The sequence below is a fragment of the Nestor notabilis genome, unplaced genomic scaffold (assembly GCF_000696875.1).
Source record: "Nestor notabilis isolate BGI_N333 unplaced genomic scaffold, ASM69687v1 scaffold4137, whole genome shotgun sequence".
NCBI classification, from domain to species: domain Eukaryota; kingdom Metazoa; phylum Chordata; class Aves; order Psittaciformes; family Psittacidae; genus Nestor; species Nestor notabilis.
The window spans coordinates 54,205-73,543 of record NW_009936768.1 but is presented as its reverse complement, the minus strand read 5'-3'; the positions used below and the strand labels follow the sequence as shown (position 1 = coordinate 73,543).

General features: G+C 42.9%; 1 protein-coding gene across 3 annotated transcripts in view; it reads left to right on the top strand.

Moving 5' to 3' along the window:
* Nucleotides 1-19,339, top strand: part of ERG (v-ets avian erythroblastosis virus E26 oncogene homolog) — a 62,530-nt gene that overhangs the window by 27,631 nt on the left and 15,560 nt on the right. For all 3 annotated transcript variants that reach the window (XM_010018513.1, XM_010018514.1, XM_010018515.1), the window contains 2 exons: nucleotides 2,776-2,993; nucleotides 16,915-17,066. In XM_010018513.1, coding sequence (XP_010016815.1) covers nucleotides 2,776-2,993; nucleotides 16,915-17,066 — 370 coding nt within the window. Of the gene's footprint in view, nucleotides 1-2,775; nucleotides 2,994-16,914; nucleotides 17,067-19,339 lie in introns of those variants that run through there.

The following is a 19,339-nucleotide window of genomic DNA, read 5'->3' as shown; positions in this document are numbered from 1 at the left end:
TTGCTTTTTTTCACATGTGTGTGGGAGGATGAGAAATATATCCATTATATAGTGTTTGAAGCCTGTTTTTAAAAGGTCCGTTAGTAAATGGTTTACAGAGCAAAATATCATTCCGCCTGTTGTATTTGCAACCTTGTATCTGCTTTGTCCCATGTAATTCACGCATTCATGTATATACTGGAGCTATCTTGAAACAGCTAGCTCTTCCAAAATTAACATTTTTTTTCATGAGGTTTGGCTTATGTATTAGCTCTACAGTGGGGCAGAAAAGAGGGAACTGTGCAGTAAATAGCCTCAGGCATGGGATGCACTGTGATCACCTGGGAAAACAGTTATGGACTGTTAAGAAAGAAATTTCTATTTTCCTTCCAGTGTAACATTTTCTTTCTTTAGTTCTTGTGAAATGATCCATGCTACTTTACTACGCAAGCACATCAAGTCCTCCTGCTGTCTCTCAGTGCAGTGTAGCCAGGGAGCAATCTTTGGGGAGCTAGGGACCAGTAGCCATCTCACCCTGCACCTCCTTGAAAAGCAAAAGCCGTCTGCAGGTTTTGTCAGAAATAGCTTATCATAAAAGCTTCAGACTACCACCAGCAACAGTTTTAGCAGGCCAGAGACCTACAGGAGTCTGAGAGGCGTGACAAAAAGAAGTGTTATTCTGGCATCCCTTCTGTCTTCCAGAAGCATGTACATGACTCCAGAGACCCAAGAGGCAGCAGTTCGGTAGCTGGGTGTTGCGTGCAAAGCAGGGGTGTTAACTGGGGAGTTAATATTAATGGCCACAGCCTGGTGGGTGACCTTTGCATTCAGACGCCATCTGAAAAGCACTAATGAAATGGTGCAGATAGCTGTCTGAATTTTGCATCCTGGCCCGTAGTGGGAAGCATTAGAGTTAGTGATTTAGTCAAGAATCTTGTGGCGTTTGAAGGGCTGCTTTGAGATCCCAGTCCTCAAGTCCAGAGGTTAAGGGGTGATCTCAATTTTCATCAGAAGTAGTAAGAAGAGGTTGCAGAGAAAACGTCATAATTCATATTAGCAGAGTGCACCCCAAGGGCTCACAAAACAGGCAAATATAAAGAATAATAAATGTGTACCCCCTTAAAATGAACAAATACAACTGCTGATTTTTAGGGCAGCGTGCAACTGCTGGAGCTTGTGCAAATCCTTTTCTGGTAGCCGAGGAAGGCAGAAGCCTGCAGGCAGCCACCCAGCTTCCCAGAGCTCTCTCTTTCCCCTCTCCTTCCTCCATCACGTCCTCCTCTGCTGACAGAGCCACATGGTTTTATTGTCCTCCCATCGGCTGTCAGTGCAGGGCTGGCAGCAGCGCAGGCCCACACAAGCTGCCTCGCAAGCATCCTACCCCCAATCTGGCTTTGGTTCGCACCCCTATTCTTGGCCCCTGCACCTCCAGCCATGGCCAGCTGGCTGCCTCCATGGCGGGCGAGGTGTGCTGCACGCCGAGCCTCCTCCACCGGCCCGCTGGTGGGGCTTGCTCCCCGGTGCTGGCAGGGGCCACATGGTAGAGGGGGAGGTGTCAGGCTGCACCGCTGTTCCACTTCATCTCAGGGCAAAGCCGTAGCGCCAGGTTGGAAGGAGGAGGGAGTCGCAGTTTGGGTTACCGTCTGTTTAGAACCCCTATGCCCCGCGTTAACCGTAAGTAGCTCCTGGAGACGGAGGCTTTTCTTGGAAAGCTGCTTTCAGAAGGGTGACCCCTGAGCTTGTGCGGTGCTGGGGGCCAGCAGGAGGGTGGGACCCCAGACCAGATCCGTGTCTGGGGAGCCTTGGCTCAGGCAGTGGGGTCCCTTTGGCAGCATCAGCCCTTCCCGTAGCTTCCCAATGGCATGCTGGCTGCCTGAGCCAGGCCTGGGCACTGCCTCACTGCCATCACTTGGCTCCAGATAACATGGGTAAGGAACTGACGCCAACATGAATGCATGGTGGTAGGGAGAGAAGGTTGCCTTTTCTCCCTTGGGCACCTGTGCGGCCCCCAGCCAGCCACGATGGCAGCCACCCTGCCACCGACAGGCCTGGTGAACCCTGCCGCCCTTGAGGGCAATAACTGCAGTGCTGCCATGAGAAGGTGGCCAGGGAAGCCCTTCCCACAGTGACGGAGCAGGATGCCCAGCCAGGAGGTCCATCAGGAAGGATTGCCATGAGAGAGAGGGAGATGGCTGGTGGGCATCGTGTCCTCTTCAGGGCTGGTGGCAGGAACCTCTGCCGAAGCTGGCAGCAGATGCTGGCAGAAAGAGCAGGGTCCCTGGACTGGAGTTTGCGCCCAGCTGTTTTGGGTCCCTGTCCAGAAGGGACTTGGCCTGGGTCCCAGAGGAAGGAAGAGGAGCTCCCAGTGAGTCAGCAAGGCTTGGCTTTGGTCGCTCCTTGCGGGGGCAGATAAAGCAGAGATGGCAGCTTGCTTACTACCCTGGCATATCGGCCCTCTGCATTCCTACCAGGGATGCCAGAAGCCTGAGCTCCGCTGTCTGTCCTGCCCTCTCCTTCCTCACAGCTCCTGGTCACTATTCCTAAGTGTTTGGTAGTGTGTGTTTGTGCATCTTCTCAGGCACTGGTGGGAAGGGTCTCCCCAGGGGAGAGTTTGTCTTCCTGCTATATGCTGAGGGCATGTCTGGCACCATGAATCCTCACCTCCACTGACAGCAGCAGCGTATCTAAAAAGTGATGAGCATTTAAGCAAATGACCAGCTGTTCATCTTCTTGTGGGACAGACAAGCGCTTTACTCTGAAACATGGTCGAGCTGACTTCTCTTCTCTGGTTTGCAGGAAGCGTTATCAGTGGTGAGTGAAGACCAGTCCTTGTTTGAGTGCGCCTACGGATCACCCCACCTTGCGAAGACAGAGATGACGGCCTCCTCCTCCAGTGAATATGGGCAGACGTCAAAGATGAGTCCGCGTGTTCCCCAGCAAGACTGGTTATCACAGCCCCCAGCCAGAGTCACCATCAAGATGGAGTGTAACCCAAACCAAGTTAATGGGTCAAGGTAACAAGGCCAGTGTTAGCATGGCTCAAATATACTTTTTCTAAAGATGAATCTAGCTCAGTTGTCTAAATCTGAATCAAGAACCATTTTAGATGCCCCAAGGTACCCCACCTGGCCACCAGCTGCTGTGCTAGAAGCCGAGAGGTCTGCTGCACATTGTGGGTCACACCTGCCAGCCCTATTTAGGTGTTGTGGAGGGTCTCAAATGGTGCTACAGGCACAGTCTTTTCATGAGCTTGTGCAACACCATGCTGTGTTTCCTCTTACTGAGGATAATTTTAGATGTGAACTTGCATTGCATGCTAAGTGAAAGAGTATATATAAAAGTTAGCCAAATGTGAGTTTGCTGTAGTCTGGCCCAGCAGCACTGATCCGTGTAAGGGTGTGGTGTATGTGAAATAACACTCAATGGAAGTTCTTAAAATACAGTAACTTGGGCAGTTGCCTTTGCTCTAAATATAGTCAAGCAGAGAAGCACAGGAAGTAAATTCTTGTAGTGGCAGAGGGAGTGAACTATCGATCTTTACTTTCATATTTAATGTAAACATAGTGCCAAAAAAAACGTATCTGTGGAGTTGGATTTAAGAAGAGCTCACACTGAAGAAACAGCATATGCATGGAGACAAGTAGGGGAGTAGAAAGGAAAAAGGAAAGAAATTACTCGGCTCCACAGGCAGTAGCCACAGCATGTCAGTGCTTTAACTGTTGTCTTGGGACTTATTTTTATCAATTTCTCTGTGAAGGAGAATTGTATCGAAAGTAATGCAGTGGTGTATATTGACTGGTAGCTCCCCCAAGCATAGGTGCGGTCTATGGATTTCTTCCATCTGAAAAGCACAATGAAGATTTTTTTTTTCAAGGAAACTATCCAAACAAGTGCTTTCTTGTTTCAAATGCCTGACTGTCAAAACAGTTTTCCTTTGGTGTTGCTGAAGGGCAGAGGTTCAGAGAGTCGGTTGCTCGCAGTTGTTGGTGATGTACCAGTGAAGGCTGTGCTTCACATCTCTCACAAACACCTGCTTACTAATCTCATCTCCCAGGATCAGTTGTTTAGAAAAACCCCGACCATCATCACTGTGGTTACTGTTCACACTTGCTGTGCTAATGTGATGAGCACCACAAGCAGGGCAAAGTGGTTGACAGCTTATCACACCTACGCTTTTCACCGGTGAGGATGGAAATCGTGCTGAAGTCAAATTCAGAATTTCTAGTGAATAGTCAAAGATTTGAGATATGAAGAAATAAATGGTAATCTGAAATAACAGAAAAGTAGAGGAAGTCTTCCTGTAACTCTCCTTGTTCAGAACTTATTCACAGTCAGTTTCAGTGAGGGGTTTTTTTCTTTTTTCTTCTTTTTTTTTTTATTTTTTTTTTTGTGCTAAGCAAATGCACAGATATAAACAAAAATGGAGTATTAATTCAAAATTATTGCTTCCTAAAGCTTACCTCTAAGTTTTCGTGCTGGCATTGCTTTAAGAGAACTAATCATAGTTTTTCGCAGTGTAAGTGCTATAAAGTGCATGAGACTAGATAATTAGTGTTAATTGTTATTGAGATTAGTGGTAATAATTTGTAATGTTATACATAACTAAAGTCAGTTGTACACAGACTCCTATTTTGACATACTGCCAGATATTAAGGAAGAGTCTAGATTATACATATTCATTTGCAATTGTTGCAATCACATTTTTAAAATCATCAAGCCAGAATCTTGAATTTGCTGTCTTGGACTCCTGAAATACATACCTAACCTGAATACTAATGCTGAGTTCATGGATCACAAGTATTTGGCTGTCGCTGTGGTGGTTTAAGAACAAAATTGTATGCAGTAATTCTGTCTTTTATTAGCTGAAACGTTGTCCTGCCTAATCCTTGTTAGCAGCACTGGTAGCATACTCTGATGTAGGAATGCAGACAAGCCCTGCCTTGCTGTTCAGAGAGGCCTGAAAGTGTCTTTGTGGATAGATGTGTGTTTGGGTGTGCAGCTGGAAGAGGTCCTGTGCTTAGGGCCTTCACTTCTCTCCTGGGGGCTGTGCCATTGTTGGATAAAACCAGAAGTAACCCAGAGAGTGAGGAACTGCAGTGCAGCCATGAGAGCAGAGCGTCCCAGCTGCAAGGCTGGAGTTAGGCTCTCCATCTCTTGCCTGAACCCTCAGTTTGCATTTTGCTGCCTCCCTGGCAGTCCAACTTCAGCAGGCAGGACAGGGCAGGCTCATGTTCAGCATATTGTACAGCCTGCTGGCTGGGGTCATGCATTTATGGGGCAAGGAGGGGGATTTGCCATCCATATCTCCCCAATCTAAGGTATGTTCACTTTCTATATGAGAACTCAAAATACTTTCCAGGGATGGATAAGCATTCAGAATCGCTAAATTAAACAGGCTATTTGGATGTATCTTCTTAATGCCTATAATTTCTCCTTCCTTCATGCTATTTTGGATTAGTGTATGCTAGTTTCTATCACCTTAGGGTGATACTCTGGCTACCTGCACAGTCAATGGAAGCGGCTGCTGGGTTAGATTGCCTGAGCTGCCCTTTGTGAAGAGAGCTATCTGTCTTTCCTTCAGAGGTATCCTGGTCTCCACACTATCTGCATAATATGTTTGTGCATGTTGTTTGAACGGTTATTAGCAGAACAGGCATCTACTTTTGCAAGGATATATAATCTGAGCACTGGGAAATTGTCCTTAAATCAATCTTTTTTGATTAGTCATGAGGCATAATGTTTATTCATACTTTTCCAGCAGAGCTGTTATTTTTATAAAGACATGATACCCAAGAGTTGCCAAGGCATCTGGAACCCCAGTACCGTGGTTTTGCTCTATCCTGACCAACTTTACTGCCATTACAGGAGTAAAAGGATGAAAAGAAGCAATTGTGTGTACCTCTTCTCTAAAAGAAAAATAGCATTAGTTCTACCCACTCCATCATTTGGACTTGGAGTTTAATGCAAATCAGCTGAGAAGCATATGAGGACTAAGTTCTTCATTTTTCTCTGGACAGCATCACTCACATGTGCTTAACGTGTCCATCACTAGAAAATTAACAGCCCAGGTGTGGCCATTCTTTCCCAATATGAACAAGCATGTGAGCTGACACACTGGCTAAGCTGGTGGAAAAGGCTGTACAAGTTACTGCTCTGAAATGCAAAACAGTTTTCACCAGAATACTGGTTTTCTAAAAAGCACGTTCTGGTTGAAAATATAATGGGAAGAAATGTAATGCTTTCAATATTGAATTAAAAATAACCTACTGCATTGGATGCAGGGGATTGTTTATTAATCTTGGATTTGACAGCCTCCCCTATTGACAGATCAATGCAGTGTTGTTAACTGGAGAAAACAAGGAAAATTAATACTTCACTAGAATTCCTAAGACTGAAAAATAAACCACAGAAAAAAAAATCACTTAAAGACTACCAAAAAAAGAATACATTAACAAAACAAAAACAAACAAAAAAAAAATTGATGCATATATTGCTTGCTTGTACTTAATATAAAAAAATATATTTTAATTAAGATACACTGTTTATTTCATCAGAGAAGTATTATTTTATAAGGCCTAACACATGCCTGAAAAATGTATTATTACACAAGTGTAAATATTACACTTTTAATGGAGAACTAACATTGCCACGTAACAAATATGAATATGTTGTGACATTTCTAAAACTCACACACGTATGTGCATGTCATATGTATAGTGTTGTTATACTTTGGGAATTGGAAGGCTTCCTAGTATGTGATATTCCTGATAGTTGTAGAAAAACTTGTATATATCTCAAACATTGAATTAAAAGAATTATGTATCAGAAATAAATTATTCTTAGATAATCATATAAAATATTCTGATATGATAGTGATGAGTACTGTCAATATGGACATTACTACAGGTCAGTGCGACAAATGCATCTCTTACGAATCTAAAACCATTTATTCCTCCCTCAAGCCATGCTAGGTCTTTGCCAGTTGATGTTGGTGTTTCATTGGTCTCCTGACAGATTATGTGCTGTTCATCACATACGTGGTATTGGTCACACTTTCTATGCACAGACTAGAGGGTCCCTGCCATTCTGTAGGTTATTTTGCATTTTCTTTTCTGCAGAAGCCTTCCTCACCCTGCTCACATTTGCAGTCCATAAATTTATTTCCTTAAATGAAATGCTCTGTTCTTAAAAATGCTTCATATGTTAAAAATCAACACATTCAGTAGCTAGAGCTGCTTTTCATTTTTAGTAAAACTATACCTGCTCTGTTTACACCTATTTTAAAATCTGGGTTGTCCCAAATGAGTCTGAAATGCCACAGCCACATTGCAGAATTGCAGAAGTGCTACCTCTAGGATCTCTAGAGTATCCTCTGTAATCGTCTTCCTATGTGGAACCTGGGTCTGTGTAAAGAGTATACAAAGCAGGGTAACAGACCCCACAAAATAGCAACCAGAGAATAGTTAGTATTGCAATTTTTTTCTGTCCAGCTCTCCCTTCTCACTGTGTTAGGCTACTTCCTGGCCATATATTCTGCTGTCTGGAAGGGGGTATAAAATTTTAGGAGCCTACTGAAGCCCCTTACACATCAACAATTAAGTACCCACTCAAAGCACAAATGTATGCACTCTGCTAGGACTTTTCACAGATACACTTTGGCTGTAATTGCCCCATATTAAATCTCAAAACATAACAGTCTCAGAACTGACATTCCTGTGAATACCGAAGCAGTAACATTAGAATGAAATTAAAAGGTTATTTTCAGTGGGCTGCAGAGGGATTAGCTACATGGTTTTCTTTAACAATAACAGTATTTTTAAAGCTAGACCCTGCTGCACAGAACCAGAAAATATAGCCTAAGGGCCTACCTTAAATTAAATAAAGCAAGAAAAGTTTAAATTAAAGCTGTCATTTACCTTGCTGTTGTATGTATAATGCAGATTGTCACAGATAGTATCAAATTGAGTTTCTTCAAATCCATTATGTTGGTGCAGCCATTATACTTCTGCCAGGTACATAAATCTAACGAGCCTTTCTGCCACCATATAGTCAATCTTTCACCTGAATGTAATAATATTATTTCCTGCTATTTATTGCTCTTGAGTCAGACCAAAAGATTCACCCTGTTATAGTAAGGCACTATAATATAAATCTGGAGATTGCTTATGTCATGCTGTTACTTACTTTTCTGTTTATTGTTCTTTACATATTTTATCAAATTAAGTATGAGCAATTCTATTACAATGAAGGAGTTTAAGTCATGTTATGCATTTGTGGTGGAATTCACTCCTGTGAAAATGCTCTCATGAGGACCTAGGTGCTGCTTGAACAACATTTAAATCCATGGATTTCTCAGTGGTCTCTGAATACACTCACCTGTGGGACTCCACCATGCCCACTGGTGGGACTAAACAAAGGTAGCTTGGAAGAACTGCTTTTGCTGGTAGGTAATCAATCTTTTTAAGGGAGGCTGAAGTGGAACATAGAGTCTTATTCAGACCACAGATAAATTTCTTTTGCCATGAGCAGTGTGATGATTTCATTGAAAAAGCATTTTGAAAGTTAGCTGCAGTGAAAGCACAGAAGAATTTTTCCAACATAAGCTTGGCTGATACTAAGTTTTAAAGAAATGCCAGAAATAATTAATTGCCATTAAGATTTAATCACGTGCAAAATGTTGATTTAAGTGCTACCAATTGTTGCTCGAAAACCATTTGAGAAAGAAATTACCACTTAATACATCTTTTGTGCTGGCTCTTTTGGGAAATACCACTTTTCTTTGTGTGTTACTGTTCTAAGTTTTCATCAAAGAGCCTCTGTACTAGCTGGGTTGAGTGCTTCTGACACACAGGAGGGCTTTTCGGAGTCCAGAGTAACCTCAAGTTTTTGTCTTTCTTTTTTTTTTTAACTGTTTAATTTTCCTCTTGCTGTAAGCCTCCTAAATGGTAGTTTTATTTTTCTATACAAACCAGTGAATTTGAATGGGTAGCACTTGAGGTACCTTGCACAGTCTATCCATGTGCCAGCTGATGTGCAGCCTCTGTAGAGGGTGCATTCATCCATATGGATCTCTCCATTTCCACAATGACAGAACCATCCTGTTCCCAGGATCCAGGCTGACGTGCTTTAAGCTAGATGAGGCACCTCTGCGTTATGCTCCAGTCTGTGGTATGATACTGTGGTATGATACTTACAGCATTTGCACACCTTGCGTGTGTCTAGCACATAAAGAAACAGGGTTGATCTGCATTAATCACCCTGACATCACTTGTTTATCAAGGGCATGGCTTTTTCCATCCCTGGAGCACAACCCCATGGCTGAGGCACAGTGCCATCCCTTCTACATCTAGTGGCGTACCACCGCCGTGCAGCCCTGGTATTCTTGGTAAACCTCAGCTCAGACTAAACAACAAGCGTGGTCCAAAACCCACTGCAATCAATGGGACTCTCTCCTCTGTCTCCAACAGGGCTTGAGTCAGCACCTGCGTCAGTCATCAGCAAAGCTAGGAGATCTGTCTTAAGAGTGACTTTCCTAACACACATATTGGTGCTGCCTTTATAAAGTAACATTAATCTTGGGTAAAAAGGCATGATGTTAGTTATCTCACACTCATAATCTTTTTTCCCACTGACTGTGTGGTTGGTGGAGTGGCTGCCTACCAAAATGGAAAAACTGCAAATTCAGGATCTTCTCCACGTAAGGTTTTATGTGTGACTACTTCAAGAAGTTCCTTTTTGCTCTGAAAATCCATCGGCTTAACATCAGTGCATGTGTGTGTTGTGTGTGTGTGCATGGTTTGGCTCTATTTTTGAGGCAAATATGTTGTCACGGACTAAAAAAACCCTTTTTTGCAGCTTTTTTGGGGGTGCTGGGCTGGCAACTGCTAGCTAAGAAGCTTTCCAATCAGGGATAATGGATTCATTCATAATTGGCATGGTTACATTTGGATTGACCACTGATGCTTAAATTGTGTGCTTAGCTTCAGGAGTTTAAGAGGGAGATGAGGATAGCCATCAAGTGCTAAGCAGCCAAAAGCTCGTGTATGGGTAGTGAAATATAAAATCAGTTTTTAAATAATGACATAGGCCCCCACAAGAGTTGTGATCACTGTAATTATTCTGACTGTTACTATCATTACTGCTTTATTTCCAGTACAGTATTTACTATGTCTAGAGCATTTAGAGACAGTGGTTGTGGTGTTTCCTTGGGCTGGCATGGCATAGGCAGTGTTAGTAGGTAGGTTGTTTCCAACCCAGCACGTTTGGAAATGAGCCTTCTCTTCTCCCCCTTTGTTAGAAGTTTTATTTTGATCAGGGTGGTATCAGTGGAGTGTTCAGTATTTAAAGCTTGGGAACAGTATTTTAAGAGCAGAAAGTGTGTAAGAAAAAGAAAAGTGGCTAATCATTTGCTTTGCCATTTTGCACCCATCAGCGTCATAGCCCAATAATGCTAATCACAAAACTCAGCAGACATTCCATAGACATGGGGATTATGGTTTCCATACAAGATGTCATTTTTGTTTATGCCTGGCATGCTCTACTTCGCTAACTTTCTGTATAATCCCTGCCCATAAAAGAAGGCATATCTGGTTTGGGGAGGGCCCTGTCTCCTGGTATTTCATATTTTATGAAACCACAAATACAACAGTCTTACAAGCTCTTGAAATGAAATACAATTTGAGAAATGTAATCCATTACCATTATAATAGAATTTCTATAAAAATAATAAAAGAAAAACAAGAGAAAATAGGTTCTGAAAGTTATAGGCCAACTGGGAAGTCATTGTGGCTTTGGCCTAGCTATCACCATGTCAGACTTCAGCCTTCTCCCAGGCAGCAATCTAATTGTAAATTATGTATATACAGAACATCATTTCTTAGCTTTGGCTTTTAGTGACCCCCTTCTCTTCTTTGCCTTTCTTCACTCTAACCTGACACGTAAGAAATATTGAAGTGTTTGCACTAATGGAGAAATGACAACGTGCAGTCAAACTTAAACCAGCTGTTTCCCCACACTGTGAACACAAAGAGCCAGGCTGGTAATATTTATAGCTTGACTGGCCTCTAGTGAGCCAGATGCTGACTGCCTTAATTTGCCATGTTGGCCTTAAGGCTTGAAGCAGCTGTGGACTGCAAGATAGCCAGGGAAAGTTAGCAAAAACAAAAAAAAAATATAAGGAAAAGATTGTTTCAATTAGCCGAAGTTATTGTTTGATTGAAAGTGAACGGCTGCTGTATATACAACTCAATAAACAAGCATCTTTTCTTTTGCTTACAGAAAGCCAACAACGTTGCATGTGTTGGCATGTAGTGTTTGCTTTTTCCTTTCGCTGGAGGAAGAAACCGGACACAGCTCTAAGTGCCACACTGTAACATCTCTGAGTGACCCCTGGGTCAGCCCTGTGCAACTCTGAGCACCTACTGAGCCCAGGGCACCCCACAGAGTGGTGTCTGCCCCTGTTTTGGATGCTGATGGGTGTATTAACATGGGACTGCCCCAATCCCACCCTCTCCACAGCCGTGGTCTGCTGTGCCTACTGAAGACCGTTTTGGTTGACCCTGCTTAACCCACATAAAGTCACTTCCATGACCGCATGGTGCAGTGAGGACTTCAGTTTTCCTTTTTTTTCCTTCTCTTTTGTCTTAGGACTGCTTTTGACATTCACCATACAGCAAAGATAGACTGTCATTGTGGCTTCAGCATCGACTTAAGTCAGATGTAGCTGGTGGCACAGGGGCCCTGAGGAGCTTCCCTCCCTTCCACAGACCTCATTAGCTCACTCCCACCCTGGCTATCCCCTCTCCTGTGAGCAAGCATCACCTGCACATAGCCACCTCACATGGGTGGGGGAGTGACTCAGGTTGTAGCTAAGCACTGAGTTACTTATCCACCCACTCACTTATTTACTTATTTGTGTACTTCATGATTCTATGATTCTACTTGCTGGGGAAGCAGCTCCCTAGTCCAGTTTGCTAAGCAGGGGCATGAGAGCCTGCATGAGCACTCCAGGGATATTTCGACCTCTGTGCATTTATTGGCATTTTTATGCCTCTGTTATGCTGGAGCCCTCTGTGGACTTGCACTGCTTTAACAAGAAGCCTTGGAAGGGAAAATAAAACCTGTGCTTTCCTTTCAGCATGGCAGTGCTCACCTGGCAGATTTAAAGGCAGGTGACTGCACAGAAGCAGAGGGTTTGGTGCACTTGCAGGGCTTGGCCTGTTGTATGCACAGAAGAAGCTGGGCAGCCACATCCAGCTAAGGTGCTGGGCGATTAGTATGTGTGGTGGAAACTGAGCTCTGTCAAAGCAAGTGCTGGGGCCTCTGATACCACTTCTGAAAGCGCTTTTCAGAGTCTCACTTAGCATCCCTGGTGATCCCTGCTGGTGCGAGGGAAGCAGCCTCTGGGGGCCTGCAAAACTGCTGGTGCAGCCGCAGTCATGCTCTGACAGCTGGGAAGCCTGAGCTGCTTCTCACCGGGGAGGGTTGGGCTGTGCCCAGTGGTTGGTGCGCAGGGGAACCCGAAGGGGCATCTGCAGGACCCCTCACTGCACGTCATTGCTGTGGCAGGTCTCAGCAGATGTGAATCCCACTGATTCATGAAGAAGAAGAAGGTGTGGAGAGGGGTGGGGGAGAGAATTTAGAGCTGCAGCTATGTTACCCCTTGAATTGATATAGTGGAGTAAAGTATGTCAGGTGTGCTTTAGGGAACAGCAGTGTACCTCCATATCTCAGGAATTATTTTTTTTTTTCTTCATGGGCCACTTTTTCAGTGACAAACCATTTTGAGGGGAAGTGCTGACCAAATTCATTACAACCCGAGTAGTTGCAGTGAATGGAGATTAACATGAGCATGCTTTGCCATACACTCAGTATGAGCTGACCTCTACATGATGTTGTTCTGGTTAAACGTAAATTTACATATCTCGGCCCAAATTATCTGAGGGAGCTGGCTTTGCAGAGCTTTCCTTCTTGTACATAAGGGCTTGCTCCCCCCTTTCTCAGATCACCAGCATTATGAAACAGGAGAGCAATGTGTCCTCTAAGACAGTGTCATGCTTTGTTTGCCATAGTCTCACAGAATAAAAGTTCTGATAGCTCAGTTTGTCCTCTGACCTGACCAACCATGGACTGGATGGAGACCATGCATGGAAAACTCTTCAAAGATATCCTTACACCACTCTACTCTCCTGAGACCCCTTTTCTATAAGTAGCCTCTGTAAGGAAGTTATTCAAGCTGTGGTTATTACATAAACTTATAAAGATACGCAGGTATTTTGAGAATTCAGTTTTTCTCATTGATTTCTCTCTGAAATTCTAAATACCAAATAAAGAGGGTTATATTACGGGGATGTCACAGAGATCATGCAAAGTTTTGCTGATTCCTAGTCTGTGTTTCTCTGACACCTTGCATTTTAAGAGAACACAGGTGTTTTATATCACACAGGGAAAATAGTAGCATAGTGAAGAGGAAAAAATGTGTTTCATGCCCTTATTTATGAACTTACATCTGCTTTCATCATAGTCACTGTTTGGCAAAACTCCAATGGGCTTCAATTGGAGTGGGCGCTAAATTTAACCATCAAATCAGGTTGACTCTAAATAACCCTGAAAAAGGCAAGGCTTCCACGGCCAAGGGCCCATGGAGAAATGTTTTCTTCAACAGACATTTATCAGCAATCAGAGCAGAATCAGATCAGGACTGGACAAAGTGCTCTTGGGTAGCATGGTTGTTGTATTTCCACATTTTTGGGGGGTTGTTTTTCTTTTTTTGTAAATTCCAGGTGTAATACAGTATATTTACAAAGGGTAAAAATAACATGCAGCTGTGAAGAAAAACATCTTGGGTTTCATTTCAGACCTAGAGCTGAGGATGAATCACTGCAAAGCTGCATGCTTTATGCTGGGCACACTTTCTGAAAGCTACTTTTCCACTGCCCCTGCTCCCCTTGTGGTTCAGAAATAAAGCAGACACACAGAAAATCCTAAAAAAAGACTTTACAAACAATTGCTCTCTTGTTCTGGGCACTAAAATTACCGTTTTCTAGTGTCTGCTTGCACTTTCAGCTTTGCTTTCTATACCGTAGAGGTTGGTTCCAGCCATTTGAATTAACCTTGCTTCAGTGGAATGCATAAGCATATGCTTAATTTGAAGTACCTGACTAGTCCTGTTAGCTCCCATGGAACTGCTTCTATACGTGCTTGAAGTTCAGCATGGTCTTAGAAGATTTGCTGAACTGGGTATTTGCTTCTCCACCCAGTAAGCTAACAGGACAAAACCCTTGACCATCTGCTTCTGGGTTTTAATGTGAAGTTATGACTTATTTATGATCTTCTTCCCCACCCCCATCTGTGTATATTCAGATCAGAAAACCAGCTCAGAAGCCCTGTCAGATTGCCAAAAGCAGTGTGCTACTGGATCTTTCACATCATTTACTGTTCAGTGTTTACAAGAGTGGTTTTAATGCACAGTTGCCCATAACGGTGGTGAAGGCTAGTACTGATGTGATGTTTCATGTCAGCAGCAAGACATTCATGTCCCTACATGCCAAGTTCCTTTTCACAGAAAAACAAAACAAAGTAACTGTTCCAGTTAGGCCAAAGGATGCTGCTAGCTGTGTTTCCCAAAAACATCTCTAAATAGTCAGCAAATGGGCCAAATGGTTCTTTCTTTTGTCTTTGTAGTATAACTGACCTTAGAAGTCAGAGTGAGCATCTGCATAGGTGTAAGGTCAGGTGTTTCCAAATATACGTGATTTAGTGTGCAGACTCACTTTTACATATATGCCATTTGTATTTGTTAGGGGTAAATGCCAGCATTCTAGTCACAAGCAATCATCACAAAAGCTCTTTTTCAATATGTTTATGTCTGAAAGAAAAAGTTATTTTTTTTCTGCTTATCTCTGTGTAGACAAGAAATAAGCTGCATCCCAGAATTATATTTAGGGGTATGTAGTGTGATAGAAAAGTTAAACTTGAGGGAATAATGCCAAGTACTCTGATTCCGAGAGGAAAGGCTAAATTCACCACCACTCAATGACAGGCAAGACCAGGTGGTGACTGCATCTTCCCCTGTGGTTATTACTCAGTCCTGTGGCTGACAAGCTGTAGGATCTTTACACAATGCAGATTTCATATGTAACATGTTATGCAGCACCCAAGATATTTTATACCTTAAAAAGGTATGCGAAGCCAACATTTCCCAGGCAACATCTAAGGCCCTGTTCCTTCTCCTAAAGCAGATGACAGTACCAACTGAGTGGTTTCTGTGATATGTTTTGTTTTTAAACTGAAAGCCATCAGCAGGTGGGGTTTTTTTTAATATACACATTAACACAGCATGGTAAAATTAGTAGTAACACTGCATAGAAAATAAGTGATAATATGTACTTTTAGTATTTAATATGTATGCTAAATCTTCACAGCTTTCCAAGTGCTAGTTATTTTTTAAAACACACATGTGAGAATTGTAACTGCATTAGTTCCTGATCTATGGTAGTGCTGAGGATTCAACTCAACAGACTCACTTGGGCATTGGATACAATATCTGCCACATGGTTTTGACATATGTTGAACAGACAGTAGTCCAAACTGTATGTTATTTTTCCTCTTTTGTCCTTAAACAATAGCAGAACTCTTCTGTGGAAGCATCTGCATTCTGACCACTGGTGTGCCTACAGTGACATTGCTGCCCAAAGCTTGCAGCAGGAGCTGGGGTTTCCGAGCTGGGGAGACCACGAGGCTATGGGTGAAATAAATACATGTTGGAGGGCGGCGCTTAGATCCGGGGTCTGGGTCTTGGAGGATGTCTCAGTTCTCTGGACTGCAAATTAGTTGGTTTGCAAGAAACCTAAATGAAGCATCACAACCTGACTGTCTGGTTGTTTAGTAAGACCACAGTCTAGTTTCAGGAGTTAGATGGCAGGACAAAAAGAAAACTTTTTAGGTTTTTTTCTCACTAGAGAAACCAAAACCCAACTAACACCCCCTTTCCCTGGCCAACAGCCTCTTTAAATTCAAAGGTATTCCCCATGGCTCTGTTCTTTATTTTGATTTTTGTAACAATTTTTCTCTCTCTGATGAAACACGTTGTAGACATTAAATTAAGGGACAAATATGTCTGTGTCTGCCAGAAAGAAAACTGTGATGCAATTAAAATGCCATTAGGGAACCCCCTGTGGGATGTTAAACCTAAAGACTCTATTCAGAAAGCAAAGCCAAAATTAAAGAGGTGTCTGGTTGCAGATCCTCTGCAGATTTCCATTTCTTGACTACAGTACCATGGAGACTGTGCTAGTGAGGAGCTGAAAGGTTTTTCCAGTCATGCGTGTGGTATTTTGAATCATGGCTTTGGCAAATGCTCCTTTTCTGTAAGCCATACATAGAAGTATGTCTACACTGAATGACAAAAAGAGCAACTGAGCATGGCCCACATGAAAAAATGATAGCAGTACAGATGGGAAGCTGTCCAAGGCTTGGACAAGCCTTATCCAAGGCTTGTACAATGACAACTAATAACAGTTTTCCCTCAGAGAATCTGCATTAAGTACATCTTTATGTTTGCTGAGTTGTCTGTGAGACGTTTGGAGAGAGAAGTACAAGTACTTGCAGCCAGCAGGCTCAGCAAGCTCATGAACAAACCTCCATTCTAGTCTCGTCTCTGGAAATAAATCATTAGTGTTTATATGTTTGGAGATATATAAGAGCCTGATCCTTTAAAAATAAAAATTAATATATGGTCCACTGAGGCTGGTCATTTTTTCTGAGGCAACTGAAAAAATTAGCAGAGTTATTGGGTAGTAGTTACTGAGGTTTCCAGCAACAGCCCAACCCTGCTGCTTGAGTCTTGTTTTTTCCATTTCATTCAGTGTGATTCTTTGCAAGGATATTAGTAGGGACTGGAATAATAATAGAAGCACGCCTCTCTTCTCTGTCTAGGAATTCTCCTGATGACTGCAGCGTGGCAAAAGGAGGGAAAATGATTAGCGGCTCAGACAATGTTGGGATGAACTATGGAAACTACATGGAAGAGAAACATGTTCCACCCCCAAATATGACTACCAATGAACGAAGAGTCATTGTGCCAGCAGGTCAGACCCTCTACACAAAAATTAAAAGGAAAAAAATGCATTTCCCCTAAGTCTGTTAACATTATTTGAGAGGATTTGGAGAACAGTGGCAATGTGATACAAGTGATCAGGAAGAAAAGAGCAGTAATTTCCCAGGGTTATTAAGAGAAAGAGCTGAGAAATATTGTAGTGAAGCCGTCTCCCCAGCCTGTTCCTCCCATTTCAGCAGTATAACTGGCTGATTACAGGCAGTCAGATGTTATCTGACTTCTCTAGCCCTTAAGTGGACAAAATGAAGAGCCACTTCCATTTCCTAACGCTATGGACTAGCTGGGTGCAGAGTGTGTGGGAAGAGGCAGGCTCACTGTACCACATGATATCCATGCAAATACCAAATGCAGTCTGGCCCCCAGCATGCTAAAACCACAATTGCTTCTGTGAAATCAAACAGTGCATGAAAAGCATTTATGTAGGTTATCCCCTGAGTTTGGGTGGTGTGAAACATTTTAATAAGCAAACTGACAACTCTTCAGCAATATAAGAGTGCAATTGAGAAATTCTTGGTTAGTCTTGGCAAGCTTGGTTGTGGGATTCAGCAGTTAAGTGAACAAGCAGGAATTTACTCTTGTGTGCCTTGTCCTCCAAATAAACCTCTGCTGGAAGGTTTGTTGCTTTGGTTTGCAGAATAATTAGCATGCCTATTTCTGAAGTCAAAGTGTTAGACCATCATCATGACATACATGAGTTTATAACCCACTGGCTATACACTGCATAGACACAACACCTGTAACCTGCAGACAGAAGGGAATGTTTTGCTGCTAGTTCCTCTCCAGCGGAGATGTGCCTATCTGAAACATTTCTGCTGCTGCTATGTTGCTTAATATTCTTACAGTTTTTCAGTTGCTAAGATATGCAAGAGTACTAACTGTGGCCAATTTTGCAAGATGTGATTATTTCAGTTATTTGTCAAGATACGTGTGGACAAATATATTGCAGTACCCTTTGCAATGGTATTGACGGTTCTGTTCTGAAGGCAGAAGAGGGATGCACTGAATAATGAAGTCTCCTGCCAACTGGAAGCAGACCACACTGACATTCATGACATTTGAATGTTCCTCTAAAACGTTTGTCTTCGTGGTGTTTGGCACTATTTTTAGTCTTTTAGTAACCCTTAGCATGGTTGGCTCACACAGATCTTTCTCAGTGTATTCCTAGAGGTGTGTTTTGAGTGACATTTTTTTGAGGTGGATTTGAGTGACATTCAAGGAACAAGATGATCACAGTCACAGCCTTGCCACTTGGTTTTGTTTGACTGCCACATAGGCAGTGTGCAGCTTGAGTGGCAGTGTTTAGGAATAAAAAAGCAAAATTCACATTTCCAGCTGTACTTACTTTCTAGTTAACATAAAGAAGAATAATTTAAAAATTATAGGCATAATCAAAATGTTTTGGTAAAATTCCTGGTGTTTGGTTGTTTACTCAAACCAAACCGAATGTAATTGTTGGAGTTCTGTGTTGCAGGTGTGGGAAATCTCATACAGACCCTAGGTTTACCCCCAGACTTGCATCCCTCTAGTTTGCTACATATTTCATACCAGATTGAGGCATTGTTTTGAGTGTTTTTTTGCACACTTCAGAGAACAGAGAAGCCCTCTGAAGCTCCAGAAGATAAATATTCTGATTTTCCAGGGCTTAAAATGCCAAGAGAAGCATCAGAAAGGGGGAGGCACTAATGGGTGAAGAAATGGGAGTGAGCAAGAGCATAACAGTCTCTAAAAGCCTATGAAAAGAGGTCCCCTACTCTTTCAGACCAGCCTGAAGAACAGTCAAAAGAGAGGGAATGGCACTGAAGTTACGCCATAGAGAAGCTATTTAGTTTGTCATTCAAGTCCCAACCCTTCTACTGACTTTTGTGTGATGGACTAGGACGTGGAGCTGTTGGAGCAAGACCAGAGAAGGGCCACGAGGATGATAAGTGGGTTGGAGCACCTCCTGTATGAAGATAGGCTGAGAAAGTTGGGGCTGTTCAGTCTGGAGAAGAGAAGGCTGCATGGAGACCTCATAGCAGCCTTCCAATATCTGAAGGGAGCCTACAAGGATGTTGGGGAGGGACTCTTCATTAGGGACTGTAGTGATAGGACAAGGGTAATGGGTTTAAACTTAAACAGGGGAAGTTTAGATTAGATCTAAGGAAGAAGTTCTCTACAGTGAGGGTGGTGAGGCACTGGAATGGGTTGCTCAAGGAAGTTGTGAATGCTCCATCCCTGGCAGTGTTCAAGGCCAGGCTGGACAGA